This window comes from Leptinotarsa decemlineata, unplaced genomic scaffold, assembly GCF_025532065.1.
Source record: "Leptinotarsa decemlineata unplaced genomic scaffold, Ldec_3_MD MMD2_tig00000199_RagTag_RagTag, whole genome shotgun sequence".
Taxonomy (NCBI): domain Eukaryota; kingdom Metazoa; phylum Arthropoda; class Insecta; order Coleoptera; family Chrysomelidae; genus Leptinotarsa; species Leptinotarsa decemlineata.
Window position 1 is genome coordinate 14,200,760 of NW_027412544.1, and position 15,495 is coordinate 14,216,254.

Below are 15,495 nucleotides of genomic sequence, written 5' to 3' on the forward strand. Positions count from 1 at the left end.
TCAGGGGAGAGAAAATTTGTCTTGGCTGTCGCTCTTCGAAACGGCCTAATATTTTTGTTGTCCACATATGACGACGTCTCACCAATACAAATAAATACAGAACTTCAAGGACCATTATGTGTGGAATGGAGTAACTCAAGAGAATTCTTAGCTGTGGCCGGTACTACTAATGAAACCTCTTCTCCAACGACACAGACGGAATATACCAACCTGTTGAAGTTTTATAATGAAAAGGGATTACTCTTGTATTCGACCGTCATACCAGACAAACAAGTGAGTGAATTGTAGGTACTGTAAAATTTTTAATGAAACAGAATCATTTAAATTATCGATATGTGTAGGATGCAGGTTCAAATCTTTTCTTCTTTGGTCAGTGAAATAACATTTCAGGTAGTTATCGCCATATTGGTTATATTTGCAATTTATCGGTTCAACTTCCCTGCTGGACGTCCATCATGTTGGAAGCATAAATTGTCACATTTTTGCAATATCTAAATACTCTTCCAATTAATTCTTTAGAAATTTCAAGTAACAATAACCTTTGAATATTATTTCATATTCTGCGGAAAATCTTTGTTTTTGGATTTTCATCTGACCACCATCGACTTTGAGGATGATAGAAGACCGTTTATGAAAGTGGTGTCGCCGCCCAATAAATCAAGTCGATGAAAATTATGCATTTCTTTTATTTCACCTAAAATCTCACTTCAAATCATTGGTTCACATCTACGAATATATTTTGGCAGTGTGATAAGTTGTAAATGATCCGAGATTCATACGCTTTAGGCAAGATATGCGTCAAGTGCTTGTGTTTCTGATCTGTTTTTTATGCCAAGTTATAGATTTTTCTCATTGTGAGCAACTTGACTCATGCAGTTGTCAGTGATTCACTTGTTTGGTCGTTGTAATGGGTGGGATATTAGGACATTCATGATAGCTCTCAAGCTTGTATCCAGTACCAAAACTGTAACCTTAACTATCGATTTGAAATATCTATCTATCATACTGAGAGATTCTAGATGAAGGAATCAAAATGCTGACCATTAACTCCAATATTGAAACTTAGGCGTCAAACTTCAAGTTTTGACTCAGATGGTCGGAAGAAGAGGAAAATATTCTATAGAGTGTAGTTTTTCCTTTGAGAAGACGGTACATACGAGTTAATTCAGTAACAGATATAGTTGCTGATCTCACTAGATGATATATTTTTAGGACGGACTTCTGCTGCCTTGACATCGATATAAACAATTTAACGATAAAATTAAAATCTTGTTAGGTTAGGTCAAAAGTGAGTGGGTCTATTCGACTCTCCACCGCAACCCCAAGGGTTTATTGTGGCTCACACCTATTCACACTCGACCAAATAAACCCAGCTTTTTAACGAAGCCGATTAGTTCGTATGGTGAGTGGTCTTTCAGGTCAGATAGTACGGGTATGGCTCTGCCAAACTCAAAACACTTGATTCGGTCCCCAGAGGGGCAGGTACAAAGTAAGTGCTCTGCTTTTTCATTATTTTCCAAACAAAAGCGATACACACTGTCTTTCGACAGTCGGAGTCGCTTTATATGATGATTCAATGACAGTGACCTGAGAGGCCTGTTAGACATCGTTATTGACAGTTGGTTATTGAAAAATTGATTAAAACCAGAAGGTAAAACAATATCAATTTTCTCATAAAAGTGAAATTTATTCCTCTATAGAATATTTTATATGAAATTTGAAACACTTTTGATTTAGAAATATACTTTTTATTCATACTTGTATGTATATTCATTAGTACACTTGTCCTAAGGCTAGGGTGACAACGATCACATGGGGGCACAACGACAAGAGACTATTTTTGGCCACAGGAACCCAAATTCACATAGCCTGGATTTCAAAAAGGATAGCGTCTCTTCAACTTTTGTGTAGATTGAGGATACATGATTTGATACCAAACGAAAATCAATTGTGTCTTCTACCTCTACCAGTTCGGCTGGGAAATATTATAGGAAACCTCTTTGCTCAAACCATCAGAGTGAGTATATAAAGAGTATTTGTTTTGCGATATTATCATAAGGTCTATTTATTTCTCACTTAAATGTTCACAACTGGACTAACAGACCGTAAGCTCATACAGAATTTCAGTTTTATGCCTCCAGTTGTAGGTGCATGTTAAATTTGAAAAAGTCAAACAATAACCCAAGTAGAAAAATAATCAACAGAAGTTCTTACACGGCTTTCATGAATATACTTAGTGATCATAACAGACGACCAAACGTCGTACAGAAAAATTGGAAGAGGAAATTGGGTTACATTTTCACTTTTGGAATAGTTACCTGTATATGCGGAGGTGAATAATTAATACAGTTCTGAACTGTTGTCCATTCGGTCATGCTGTACAAATCAGTTGGTTTATGAGGCAGCAGACGTGAATCAACCCCGCGAGAATACATGATTATGAATCATATTTCCAAAGTAGGGGGTTGATCATACGTTTAGTTTTCTATATATCTACGAATTTATACGGCATGACAAAATGAATGACCCACGAAAGCCGCAAAGATAGGTCATAAAATGATTTTCATTTTATGTCTACATTTTATTCTCTCAATCAGTTGTGTACGACATAAAGTTGAGAATAATTTTCTACTTCTGCTCTATGAAAGCTATACATTTTCAAGAGGTATCATATAACCTACAAAAAATTAAACATGGCTTGCAGTTTATAATTTCGATTTTGGAAAACAAAGTCCTTAAAGAAAGAAAAATATGAATTTAGAGGCTTGAAATTCTCCGAATTCAACTTTTGTAACATTTCATTAGTTCGGACTTCCATTGTCTAGTATGATATAAATTGATTAGAAATTCCTGAAAGAATCTGTCAAGACGATTGTGGATACTAACAATCGAAAAGTCGTGAAGTACCTTGGTTTGGAATCTTTCAATATTCAATTTTCATTTTATTTTTATTTTTTGGCTGTTGCTTGTATTTCATTTCATTGTAATTTCAGTTTTTTTGGTTATATCATTGTTATTTTTCAGCTGATCTTCTTTTTAATTCTTTACAGATTCTTTCAGGGATTTCAAATCAATTTATATTATGTTAGAGAATGGAAGTCCGAACTAATGAAATGCACCACGAAACATTGTCAACCACCTTCAAACAAATTTTGTTACATTGTTCTGAATGTAGAAAAATGTTTGTCATGAGAAGCAACTACAAGAATAATCACAACATGCCTGCAAGATACCATTTTCATTATTTCTTACTTTCATTCTTCTCTTCATTATTCAATACATGAACAACAAGTGATCCGTCACTAACACTTCCTTCTCTTACACCTGGAAAAAGTTAACCTTAACATAGTTATGATGAAGCAAAAAGATGAAATGAAATGACATTCATTGAGGCCAACTTTGTTTACCCCAATTTTTTTCATGAATCACGAGTCACTGTAGGATTGTCTTTAATAATTATTATCCTTTTTCGATTGATGACCTATTCATTTTGTAGAAATTCATATTGAATACAGAATAAAGAAAATAACTTTTGTCTAATTCCTACTAAGTTTATTTGTTACGACCGGTTGCGGTTTATTAGACCATTTTCAAGTGAGTTGAACACTGTGTTTGTCAAAATGAGATGTGAAGAGGAGAGTTTTCACATATTTTTCTCTTTTGGGTCCCTTCCGGTTTGACCAGAAATAGCTCCGGTTCTGAATTTTTAAATGCAACACCCTGTATATTGTAACATTTTTGGATTTCTGGAACAATTCTGGATCAGAATGTGACATTTCCGAAAGTTTTTACGCCCACTTAATTTTTCAGAGTCACTTTTGAAATTGCATCTAGGTAGCCATGATCGGACGTATAAACTATTCTAAGGACCTCAGGTCATATCAGAAAATTACAATCGCGGAGTTTCAGTGACTAGTATGTTGAATATGAATAAGACAATTGGTTAAATTACATTAATTACATTCATTACTAACTAATATTTTTCAAATGGCGATAATTATTTGACAAGCACTTTCCGAAAAACGAATTTTTTGACAAATCTAGCGATACTAATTTATTTGCGATTGGATTACAAATGGGAACATAAAGTAAATATTACTGAGGAAAATACCCGATAATAATTTGTTTACTTTTGTCATATCCAACATACTGGTCACTAAAACTTCGCGATTGTGATTTTCTGATATCATCTGAGGTTCTCAGATTAGTTTACGTTCGATCATGGCTACCAAGATGCAATTTCAAGAGTGATTCTAAAAAAACAGAGTAGGTGTGAAAAATGTCAAAATTCACTCATTCTGATCCAGAATTTTCTCAGAAATCCAAAAAAAATAAAGGTTGTTCCATTTAGAAATTCAGAACTGGAGCCATTTCAAATGTCAAAAATCACTCATTCTGATCTAGAATTTTCTCAGAAATCCAAAAAAAATAAAGGTTGTTCCATTTAGAAATTCAGAACTGGAGCCATTTCCGGTAAAACCGGAAAAACCGGAAATGGCTCCAGTTCTACCTCATACCATTTACCTATACCAAATCTCATTTTCATACACCTAATAGTCTAGAAGTTATAACTTGTCTAATATAGATTCGTTGACACCCAATATACCACACAAAATTACACCGATTTTTGATTTTTTAGTGTTGTGTTCCCGAACCGAGCGCTTTGAGAGAATTTGTTTCGAGACCACCAGTCGGGTCAGTCCGTTTACATTGCACCATGATTCGACATGATGATGAGACTAATTTGTCTGCTGGAACCTGCTACACTCTCTACCTGGAATATCTTGGCGGTTTGGTTCCATTACTCAAAGGAAAACGGACTAGCAAAATAAGGCCCGAATTTGTTATATTCGATCCACAAGAGGGTAAGATCATGAAATGTGATATAAAATATCTTTACAATTTAAGCAAAAGAGGCGGAGTCAGAGTCACGTTTTTCGCATAAGCGTTTTGATCATAATTTCCACATATAATTAATTTGTTTCGAAAGTTTTGTCCATTTTTATTAGTCTACTTGAACTGTACTACCTCGGTGAATACTTCTTAAAATTTATTCTACATACAGGCCGTTTCATTTATCATGTGGTAACATTGTTATATTCTAAACTAGTCTTTCTCAAAGTGGGCGATAACGCCCCCTTGTGGGCGGTGGAGGCCTATAAGGGGGCCGTAAAGTGCACAGAGAAGATTGGGGGGCGTTGAAGCGGTTAAGGGGGGCGGTGGCTAATTTGAAAATGTGTTTTTGCTTTCAACACAAACTTTGCCGCTTTTTTACGCTTAACGCGCGTTTCCTCGTGTAACGCCATCTAGGGGACTAGACAGTAACTACCTCCTGTCCGATAGTTGTCAAACTGTACAATAGATGTGGGTAAGCTTTTATACGAAGCGAGAAGTTTCTAGTCTCCATTCTCGAAAGTACTTGGCCTGCCCGCTGCCTCATATAAAAGCGCGTCATCCAGTCAGTAATGCAATTCGACAATATTATGAAAACAAGTGAATTGAGTTAGCGACTAGCTGAGTAAAGTGCTGTACGTGCGGTGATGAATACTGTGAGTGGTGTCATTAGCAAGTTTTCAATACTCGATTCTTTACTTTGGCATTTTTTAAGACAAAATTATGTCGGAAGCAAAAAAGAAGAAATAGCAGTATAGCGCGGAATATACAAAATATGTATTTATTGAAAATCTCAAAAATCCATCTTCGCCTATGCGCCTTCTTTGTCAAAAATCATTTCCGAATGAAGCGATGAAACCCTCAAGGCTACAAGATCATTTGAATAAAATGCATTCAGATAGAAATGACAAAAGTATGACTTATTTTCCAGAACTGGAAAAGAAACACTCAGCTCAGCCAACTGTGTAAAACCGGCAATAAAACAAGTAATCACTACTGTGCTCCATAAACCAGTGGCAGATATTATCCCAAAAATTCCTTTGAGAAATAGTTTCGTGCAAAGACGAATTGATGAGATGGCTGAAAAAATTGAAGAATCATTGTGCATTCATCTGAAGACTTCTAAATTCTCAATTCAGTTAGATGAGTCCACTTTACCAACCAATGAAGCATTGTTGTTGTCATACGTGAGGTTTATTGAAAATGAGAAAATATATCACGAACTACCTACTATTTGCCAGAAATTTAGAGACGGATACAAAAGGAGAAACCATATATAATGCACTGGAAAAATTTTGTGATGAGAAAGAAATTCAACTGAAGAATATTATATCAGCTGCTACTAATGGCGCTCCGGCTACGACAGGAAGTCACAAAGGCTTTATAGCGTACCTACTTGAAAAATAAAATTCCAGATGTGCTCGCTGTACATTGCGTCATTCACAGGCAACATTTGCGAAAAATTTAAGTAAGCGCCTCTCTCAATCACTGCAATATATCATCAAAGTAGTCAATAAAATCCGAAACAGCTCTTTGAATGATAGATTATTTAATCAGCTTTGTGTTGCTGATGATGAAGATTTCAACCGATTGCTATTTCACACAGAAGTGCGTTGGTCATCAAGAGGTAATTGTTTGACTCGATTTTACAATCTATTTGACTCTGTAATATAGTTCTTGGAAAACAGAGACAAAGAATTGCTCGACAACCTCATCACTTAAAAGAATGAAATTGCGTACTTGACAGACCTGTATAAATCATTTAATGATGTCAATCTCCAACTTCAAGGTGACGTTTTGAATTTGATTAAAACAAAAAAATGTCATGGCTGCTGTTGTAGCCAAATTGCTCTTTATACAAGAATAATTCGCAATTTCCGTAATTTTTCAGCAGTATGCTTCAACAACGATGGCTTGCTTGTTTACTGCCAACATTTGGAGAACCTCCATAGTGATATCGCAGAACGATTCCAGGACATTTTAAAATTGGAAATACCGGACTGTGTGTTGGATCCTTTTTCAAATGTCAACACAGCAGGATCACCCCAGCTGGAAGAAGAACTGCTAGAACTGATAACGAACGAGGAAATGAAAATGAAATTAAGAAATAGATACCAAGAATTTTGGCTAGAAAAGCCAATCCCGCAATTGTACCCTGGATTGTGGCCCATCGTTCAACGATTTTTGATAGCATTCCCATCATCGTATCACAGCACTGAATCCACGTTCACACGAACGTGGATTTAGTGCTGTGGCAACGTTGTTAACTAAAAAGAGAAATCGGTTGCAGATAACGGAACGCTGTGACTTTTTGAGTAGGTAAATTCGAGCCTGATATTAACAAACTTGTTAAAAATCATCAAATTCATCCTGCACATTAGATTAGTTTTAAAATTCAAATTGAAATGTTTGTTTTAATAACAGGAATAAAAGTTTTCCTAATATTACAAAATGGTGTTTTACATTACTCTCATCAGAAAGTCTTATTTTCACATGGCACACATAATTTAATTATTAAAATATTGACTGCGATTGTGATTCTTAAGATGTAGCAGAGTAAAAAAAAATGGGGGCGCTAGAAAATAATTAATTCTTGAAGTCGGCGGTAGACAAAAATGAGTTTGAGAACCTTTGTTCTAAATCGTAACAGATACGAAGACGAATACCTGGGAAAAAGGTAACTGTCATCGTCAACAATACATGGGTCGAAGAAATTTCACGGGGACTCTCGCCTTTTTCGAGTTATACGGAAAAAATAAAAAATGCTGTTTTTTGTTTTTTTCGAATGGATTTGTCATTTCGGGGAATATTAAAATATTGAAAAGGATATTATTATTGTATTCAAAGTGTACTATGACGATGTTATAATAAATTTTCGATAAAACGTTTCACGTCAATATGGTCACCATCAACTTTTTTTAAAATACGGACCTGTCTTTATCATTACAGATATTGATAAAGCGATAAACTCAAAATCCAGGGGTATATCACATTTGATATTTTTATAGCGTTTCATTTGAAATAACCACCATCATCAGTGACAACAATCAAACATAAAAACAATTTATTCTATCATGAACTTTTGGGAAAAATTAAACAAAAACGAAAAATCAAAGCTACACGGCAATCTACATTGGATGCTCGAACTCACAACCTCTTTGTTGAATGCACAATTTCTGTGACAATTGTCTAGCATAATAGGAGTAATAACAATACATGCATCTCATTTTTTTGTTTGAGATGGTCGATATCTGTACTCGGCGTTGAAAAAATGCATCCTTCATGTATCCCCAGACAAAAAATCCAAAGGAGTAAGATCTGGGGATCGAGCTGGCCAGTTAATTGGTCGATTGTTTCCAATCCATTTTCTTGGGAATGTTGCATCTGAATGTTTCCTTGTTATCACTGCATTATGGGGAGGAGCGCCGTTAGGTTGAAAATATTGTATTTCATGGCGGATATTCAGTAGCAATTCATCTAAGTAGCCATCGAATTCATTGAATAGAAAATGGAGATACATTTCTATATTCAAGTGATCATCGTAAGAGGATATTTTTTCCCACAATTCTCAACCAAACATTTATTCCGAACCTTGTATTATTTGTATTATTCCACCTATAATGGATATTTCTGTTGAACCAACCATTGCTGGTGCATTTTGATTCCTCCGTCCATATTTTTTTTTACAAATATTTACAACTTCTATATTTCTTCATCTTAACCACTTCACAAATCGTACTTTCCTTCCGTAATCCCTTCCATTGAGGTGACGAACTTTGCGTATCCTGTAGCATTTATTTTAGTTCTTTTTCAAAATAATTCTGGTGGATTTTGCAGAAATCCCCATTTCGTGGTCAATTTCTAGTAAAGAACAATCTTGATAAGCATAACTTTTATAACTGGCCAATCCTGAATTAAAAGAAAAGAAGTTTTCACTGTGTAGATTTTTATGTGGTGATATTTGCTTACTTAATATTTATTTGATTCCTCACACTTTCAGTAACCACACATTTTCTTGTTTTCTTTCTGTCAAATGCACCATAGTTCCTCATATTTTTTTCTACTCGTCTAAACATTTGGATGTTCGGAATACGACGATTCGGGTACAGCTCAACATACATATTCCTTGTCAAAAGAGGATTTCTATTTGATTTTGCATAACTGAATAGCATATAAGTCATTGCATCATTTGAATACATCTTTGATATGTTCATGAACGTCTGACACTTCCCAACAGATATCAACAACACATTAACTTTTCCTGTCATAGAAACCAAACAAAGCCTATACGCGTTTAAGATGGTAAATGAATTTTGACCAAAAACTGATATTTTCGTTACTTCCAGGATTGAGAATTATAAAAATATTACGAATTATAATTGATTAGGGAGAAATAAGCCTTGAAAGAAGGATTACGGTTATACAAAAATTTACAAAACGAAACAGTACGAATTTTCATTGTTTAGGGTACCTACCTGTCGAATTCATTGGGTTGTCTGAATTATATTTTGAAGAAATCCAAACAATTTACAAAAGAAGTAACGATGGTACCGTAATTTGAAATTGTTGTCACTGATGATGGTAGTTATTTCAAATGAAACGCTATAAAAATATCAAATGTGATATACTCTTGGATTGTGAATTTATTGCCCTATCATTATCTGTAATAAAAAAGACAGGTCCGTATTGGAAAAAAAAGTTGATGATGGCCATGTTTACATGAAACCTTTTATCGAATATTTATTATTACATCGTCATAGTACATTTTGGCCTATAGGTGCGATTTGAATCATTGCACTTTTGTCAACGTAATAGAAGCCGATTAATTTCGCCAGCATAAACATTGTTTGCTCGAGATTCGATGAAGTCGACTAGGGCCGTCATTGGCCTTAATTGGCTGAGGTTCTACCGGTGAGAAATTTACCGAAGTGTTTGAAAAGATGGTATTCGATCGGCGATGTGTCTGTGGAGAATAGTGGATACGGCAGAACTTCGACGCTCAATTCGTTTTTTTTTCAGGACGTTGAGTTTTGAAACAAGCGAACGGGCGTTGTCGTGGAGCAGGATCGGAACTCATCCCTTGACCACTGTTGACTGCTGCTAACGCAATTTTCAGTACATTTAGTCGATTTTCTAACAATAAAACTCTGCTGTGACGGTTTGGTCCGGTTGCAGCCGTTGATCGCCACACAATAATCATGGTCTTTTTTTGGTCGGTTTTCGCATTTGGGAAGTGCCTGGGTGGCTAATCGGTGTTCAAACACTGTCTTGAATGTCTACTATTGTCGTAGAGGATCTATTTTTCATCACACGTGACGATCCGTTCCGAAAAAGTATCGTTTTGGTTGCGCAAAAGCAAAGAACATCTCGAAACGTAACAATTTCTGTCGATCGTTCAAATCGTGGAACACCTACTTTTCGGGCTCCTCCACTTTTATAATACGTTTCAAACCATCAAAAATCTTATGGGAGCTGTCGCCTAGTTATTCCACCATCCCACGCACCGTTTGTGACGGGTCAGCCTTAACCAGGGTCCTCAAATTCTCGTCCTGGATTACTGTAGGTCGACCACATCAAGATTTATTTTCGAAGCTGAAATTCTCGGATCAAAATATCGCAAATCAACGTCAAACAGTGCGTTGATTGACACTATCATTGCCAAATGCCTGGTTCTGCAGCGCTTTGGATCAATTGAAATTCGTAGGAGGAATTGGCCAAAAATCACTCAACATCGCTTAATAATGAGTTGAAATTTAGAGAAAAATTAGCAGCATCAATGTCTAGAGTACAAAATCCTTTATCGATCAGAATATCTCGTTTGATTGACGACCTTTTTCTTCTGTAGAAATTCTTTTTCAAGTAAACTCCAGTTTACTTGAGAATGGTTAAACAAACTGAAACCAGTCGTAACAAATAAAAAAACTAGTAGAAATTAGACGAAAGTTATTTTCTTTATCAGTAAAATATTATTTCAATCATAGAGATCGAGGTCGATCACCCGTTTCTTCGGTGTCGATATTTTTCCAGTTGAAAAAGCGTTGAACTACTTTATGACTGTCGAACCTTTGAGCGTCGTTCTACCGAAGATCATACGCTATGGAAAGTTAAAAAAACGCTGAGATGAGGTTTTTGTGGCTAGCGTTATTGACGCGAGGGCTTGGGAGTTTCTTGCGAGACACAGAAAAAGTCGGTCACCGGATCTCGTCAAGGCGAGGGTCTCAGTCCTCAGCCTTCGGAACTGAAGAAAGTGGCCTAAATAGGGAAGTTATTTTGTCTAAGCGCGCAGTGCGAAATTTAACAAAAATCGGTGTAGTGAAATCGTGAGCCGGTATTGGGTACAGGGTAGTTTAAAATAAAAGCGACGAATTAGCAACATGCCCAGAAGAAGAGTGCGTGATTTGCATCAATGCCAAAGCCAATATGTTGACGATTCCATGTGGACTTCAAGTAGTTTGCTGAAAATGTTTCGTCAAAACCATCAAAAATGCAGTTGTACAGACACTCTTACCCTTGAGATGTGTCATTTGCAGATCAAAAGTAATTCAACTGAAGTCAGGTGATATACTGAATTCGTCAAGTGGATACTCCATGGATTCTGCAACATCTTCAGTTCTCCAGTCGGACAGTTTCTACAGTGTTAGTAGCGGAGAACTTTCGATTCATTCCTCATCATGTTCTTTAGATATTGTTAAAGGTCCACCTTGTTGTAGTGGCCACTGTTCAGGAGCCTATCCTCGACATCCAGCTACACGGGCTATAAAAACATATCAACAGCATGCCATGAAAATGAAAATTTGAGTTACCTAAGCAAAGTTCTCTTCATACCGCTCCACCAGCTTCAACACGCATAAGGTGTGCCCAGAAAATAATCTCCCAATTGGAATTTCCAATCTTGAGACAAAAAGGGCACAAGTACGAAAAACTAGCCCAGTAAGACGATGATGAGATTGTGATCAAGACAGACAAAAGTCCGGATAAAGAAAAACACTGGTGGTCTGACAAAAAACGCAACAGAACAAAAAACGAAGAGAAAATCGACAACATGAAGAACGAAATAGTCGAGAAACAGATGGAACTGAAGGAAAAACTCGTAGCCAATGCTGACGCAATAAATGAAAATGACGAATGTAACATTATTGAGCATTTATAACAACAATAGAATATATAGTTATTGAGATATGGAGCTATAAAAACACATGATATTTAAATAGAAAAAACTTTTGAAACAATCTAAAAGCATCAAGATAGAATTACGTCAGTCTCATCTCGATAAAGTCCTTTTAAAAATGATTTGCTTGATTTACTATCAAAAAAGTAGTTTTTCATTTAGAATTTATCGAAAGATGCGTTAGAAAGAAATATTACCTACTGGAAATACATAAATAAGAATCATCCATAGATATAATGATTCGAAAATTTGAAAAAGTTATTTTCATTCTTCAATGGATATTAATAGAGATTGACACCATCCACAATCTGGAAAAAAATATTGTCTATAGGGATGGATTGCTATTAGCTAACCCGTTACTTATCAACTGCTACTTTCCAATAACAGTAACAGTCTGCTATTTGCTAATGAAAGAAGCAATTTCATTCGATACTAGTTAAGGTTGTCGCCCACTTGTCCGGCACAGTACAGGACGGCACGGAAAATGAATGGACAACCGCCCACCAGCCGGGCACGGCACAGTCAAGAGCGTCCGCCGCCGGAAAGGATTCCAGCTCTCCGATCCTCTCCGGCAAATAACGGTACGATTTGTGACGGACTGGCCAAGTGAGCGCGTCGCCGGCCAGCGCTTGCCAGCATCAACTTGTCTAAACGTACCTGGGAAGTTGCTTGTTAAGGCATGCTCTGGAATATTCAGAAGTTCTGAAAATTTGCCTGGAGTCATTCGGAAATACTGAAAAAAATTCTCCTCTTCTACTTTCAGGTTGTTGGAAAGATTATGAAACTCCTCTAGATTTGCCTCCTTTTGATTGATGGGATGGACCCACAACATTCTTTCTTGTGACTATTTGTGTCCGCGATAATGCGGCTACTATAATGACGACTTCTTCGTCAGAACTGCTAGTGGTAGGTAGACATGTTTCTGTTACCGCTCGATGATAAGTGAAATTCCCTTGAAATTGAACAAACAGCACCTTCAGTATGCTGGTTGTAGCTGGACGAATGCAGTGTTTTTTCACTACTGTGAATAAATAAATTTAAAATTTCACACTGGTATCACCTTGATATTTGTTATCACCTCTAGCTTGAAATCTAGCTTTCACGATACCTACTGAAGATCATCTGATCTTGGCTAAAACCAATGTCGTTACTAATTCATAATTTATAAAATCCTGTTTCGGTAAGTCAGTATCATGTTAATTTTTTTTTGTGAAACTACGAAATTGGTGAGTTGAATCTACATACATATCGATCGTTACTTATGGGCAAAACATAAAAAGAAATATTATTTTTTCACGAGGATAACAAGATAATTCATTATTATTGTAACATGTTTTCCCAAGAAAGAAGAAAGATATAATAATACATTTCAAATCAACATTCGTTGGGTATTTTCAACTCACACAATCTGATAATTATAAAAATTTTAATGGAAACCTTTATACACGTGTAAAAAGGGCAGACGTTTCAAAACTCCTTTGATATCTATCGAAGAAGTTGTGATAGGCAAAATAATCAAATACGAAAAGTTACTGATGACTAGAACATTTTGCCTTCGTGAAAAATACTTTGAAATTATCGCAATAACTTATCGGTGTAAACTGAAAAGTTTGACCTTTTTATATGTGTATAGAAGTAAGTTCTCCATTGCATTTTTCATATTGTGGAAGTTGAAAACACCCAGAGAAGGTTGAAAGAAACTGATTTTCCTCCATAAAAAATGACGTTCGTTTACTACATCTTAAATATTCAGAAAATTGCTTGAACTAGGATGGTGACTGTACTCTTCATTTGCCAAAAAAAACGTTCTCAAGACAAGTGTAGTCATTTGAGAATACTTGAGAACAGGGATATCTTTCAAATGATGAAACGGTAAATACAAAATTTTTAAACAGTATACAGGGTGTAACTAAATAAGTGTAAAACATTCAAGGAGGTGATTCCTCATCGAAAAAAAGATAAGATCTTTCATATAAAGAAATTTCATTGGAGCATCCCTTGTTAAGATACAGCCCTTTAAAGGGGATAATTGAAATTTTTATAACAATTTTTTCACAAGCACTAAGGAAGTTACAATATTGAAATTAACCTGATGTTTTGTACTACCAAAAAGACACTTAGCCAGAAATTTATTTGGTTTACCCCATAGTTGTGAGGGGTGGAAAACTCAACCCCTAAAATTAATTTCCAATGTAACTTTCCGTCTCATTATTTGTTTACCATTTAAAAATTCATTTTCGATAGCCTGTTTCATTCTTAACAAAAAATGTCTCTTGGATTATTCACCCAAAATGAACCAGTTCGCAGCAAAAAATTATTTTACAAACAACTACAGAGATACATCGTCATAAATGCGAACTGGATTTATTGTCATTTTGTAGTTAGTATTTGCATTGAACGATTGAAGGGTAATAAACAAAACTAATAAAACAAAAATGAATGAAATAAAAGAAACTAACCATCACGAACAGTTTTCTCTTAACGTGTGGCTCGGAGTTATTGGGGATGATTTAATTAGGCCTCATTTTCTACCTCCTCGATTAAATGGTGAGGCATACGTTCAATTTTTAAGAGAAGTGCATCCAGTACTGCTGGAGAAAGTTCCTTTGGGCGTCAGAAGGGATATGTTTTTTATGCATGATGCGGCTCCCGCCCCTTTTAGTCAAGTAGCACGTCAGCATTCAACTGAAACATATGCAAATCAGTGGATAGGTCGAGGAGGACCACAGAAATGGCCCGTTCGATCCCCGGATCTCAATTCTCTCGATTTCTCTATTTGGGGCCATCTACAGCATTTGGTTTATTGTACTCCTGTTCGCGAAGTAGAGGACTTAAGAAACCGCATCATCGATGCGTGCAGGGTAATTAGAGAGACTCCAGGAATATTTGAGCGGAAACGTGGCTCAATGCGCCGACGTCTAGACGCATGCGTAATGTCTGAAGGTAGACATATTGAACATTTACTATGATTTCTACATGTTGTGTGTTTTGTTGTTAATAAATTAGTTTTGTTCATTACCCTTTATTCGTTTAATTCAGGTACTAACTACAAAATAACAATAAATCCAGTTCGCATTTATGACGATGTATCTCTGTAGTTGTTCGTAAAATAATTTTTTGCTGCGAACTGGTTTATTTTGGGAAAAAAACCCAGGAGACATTTTTTGTTTGGAATGAAACAGGCTATCGGAAATGAATTTTCAAATGGTAAACAAATGATAAGACAAAAAGTTACATTGGAAATAAATTTTAGGGGTTGCGTTCTACACCCTCACAATCATTGGGTAAACCAAATAAATTACTGGCTGAGTGTCTATTTGATAGCACGCACAAAACGTCAGGTTGATTTCAATATTGTAACTTTCTCAGTGCTTGTGAAAAAAAATGTTATACACATTTCATGTACCCCCTTTAAGGGGCTGTATCCCAACAAG

At 35.9% G+C, this 15,495-nt stretch overlaps 1 protein-coding gene and 1 pseudogene across 3 annotated transcripts in view; both read left to right on the plus strand.

The window, feature by feature from the left end:
• Positions 1-15,495, plus strand: part of Tusp (WD40 superfamily protein Tusp) — a 73,652-nt gene that overhangs the window by 35,722 nt on the left and 22,435 nt on the right. For all 3 annotated transcript variants that reach the window (XM_074173003.1, XM_074173004.1, XM_074173002.1), the window contains 3 exons: positions 5-273; positions 1,793-2,017; positions 4,640-4,865. In XM_074173003.1, coding sequence (XP_074029104.1) covers positions 5-273; positions 1,793-2,017; positions 4,640-4,865 — 720 coding nt within the window. The remainder of the gene's footprint in view (positions 1-4; positions 274-1,792; positions 2,018-4,639; positions 4,866-15,495) is intronic.
• LOC141481510 (uncharacterized) lies at positions 5,363-12,043 on the plus strand (annotated as a pseudogene).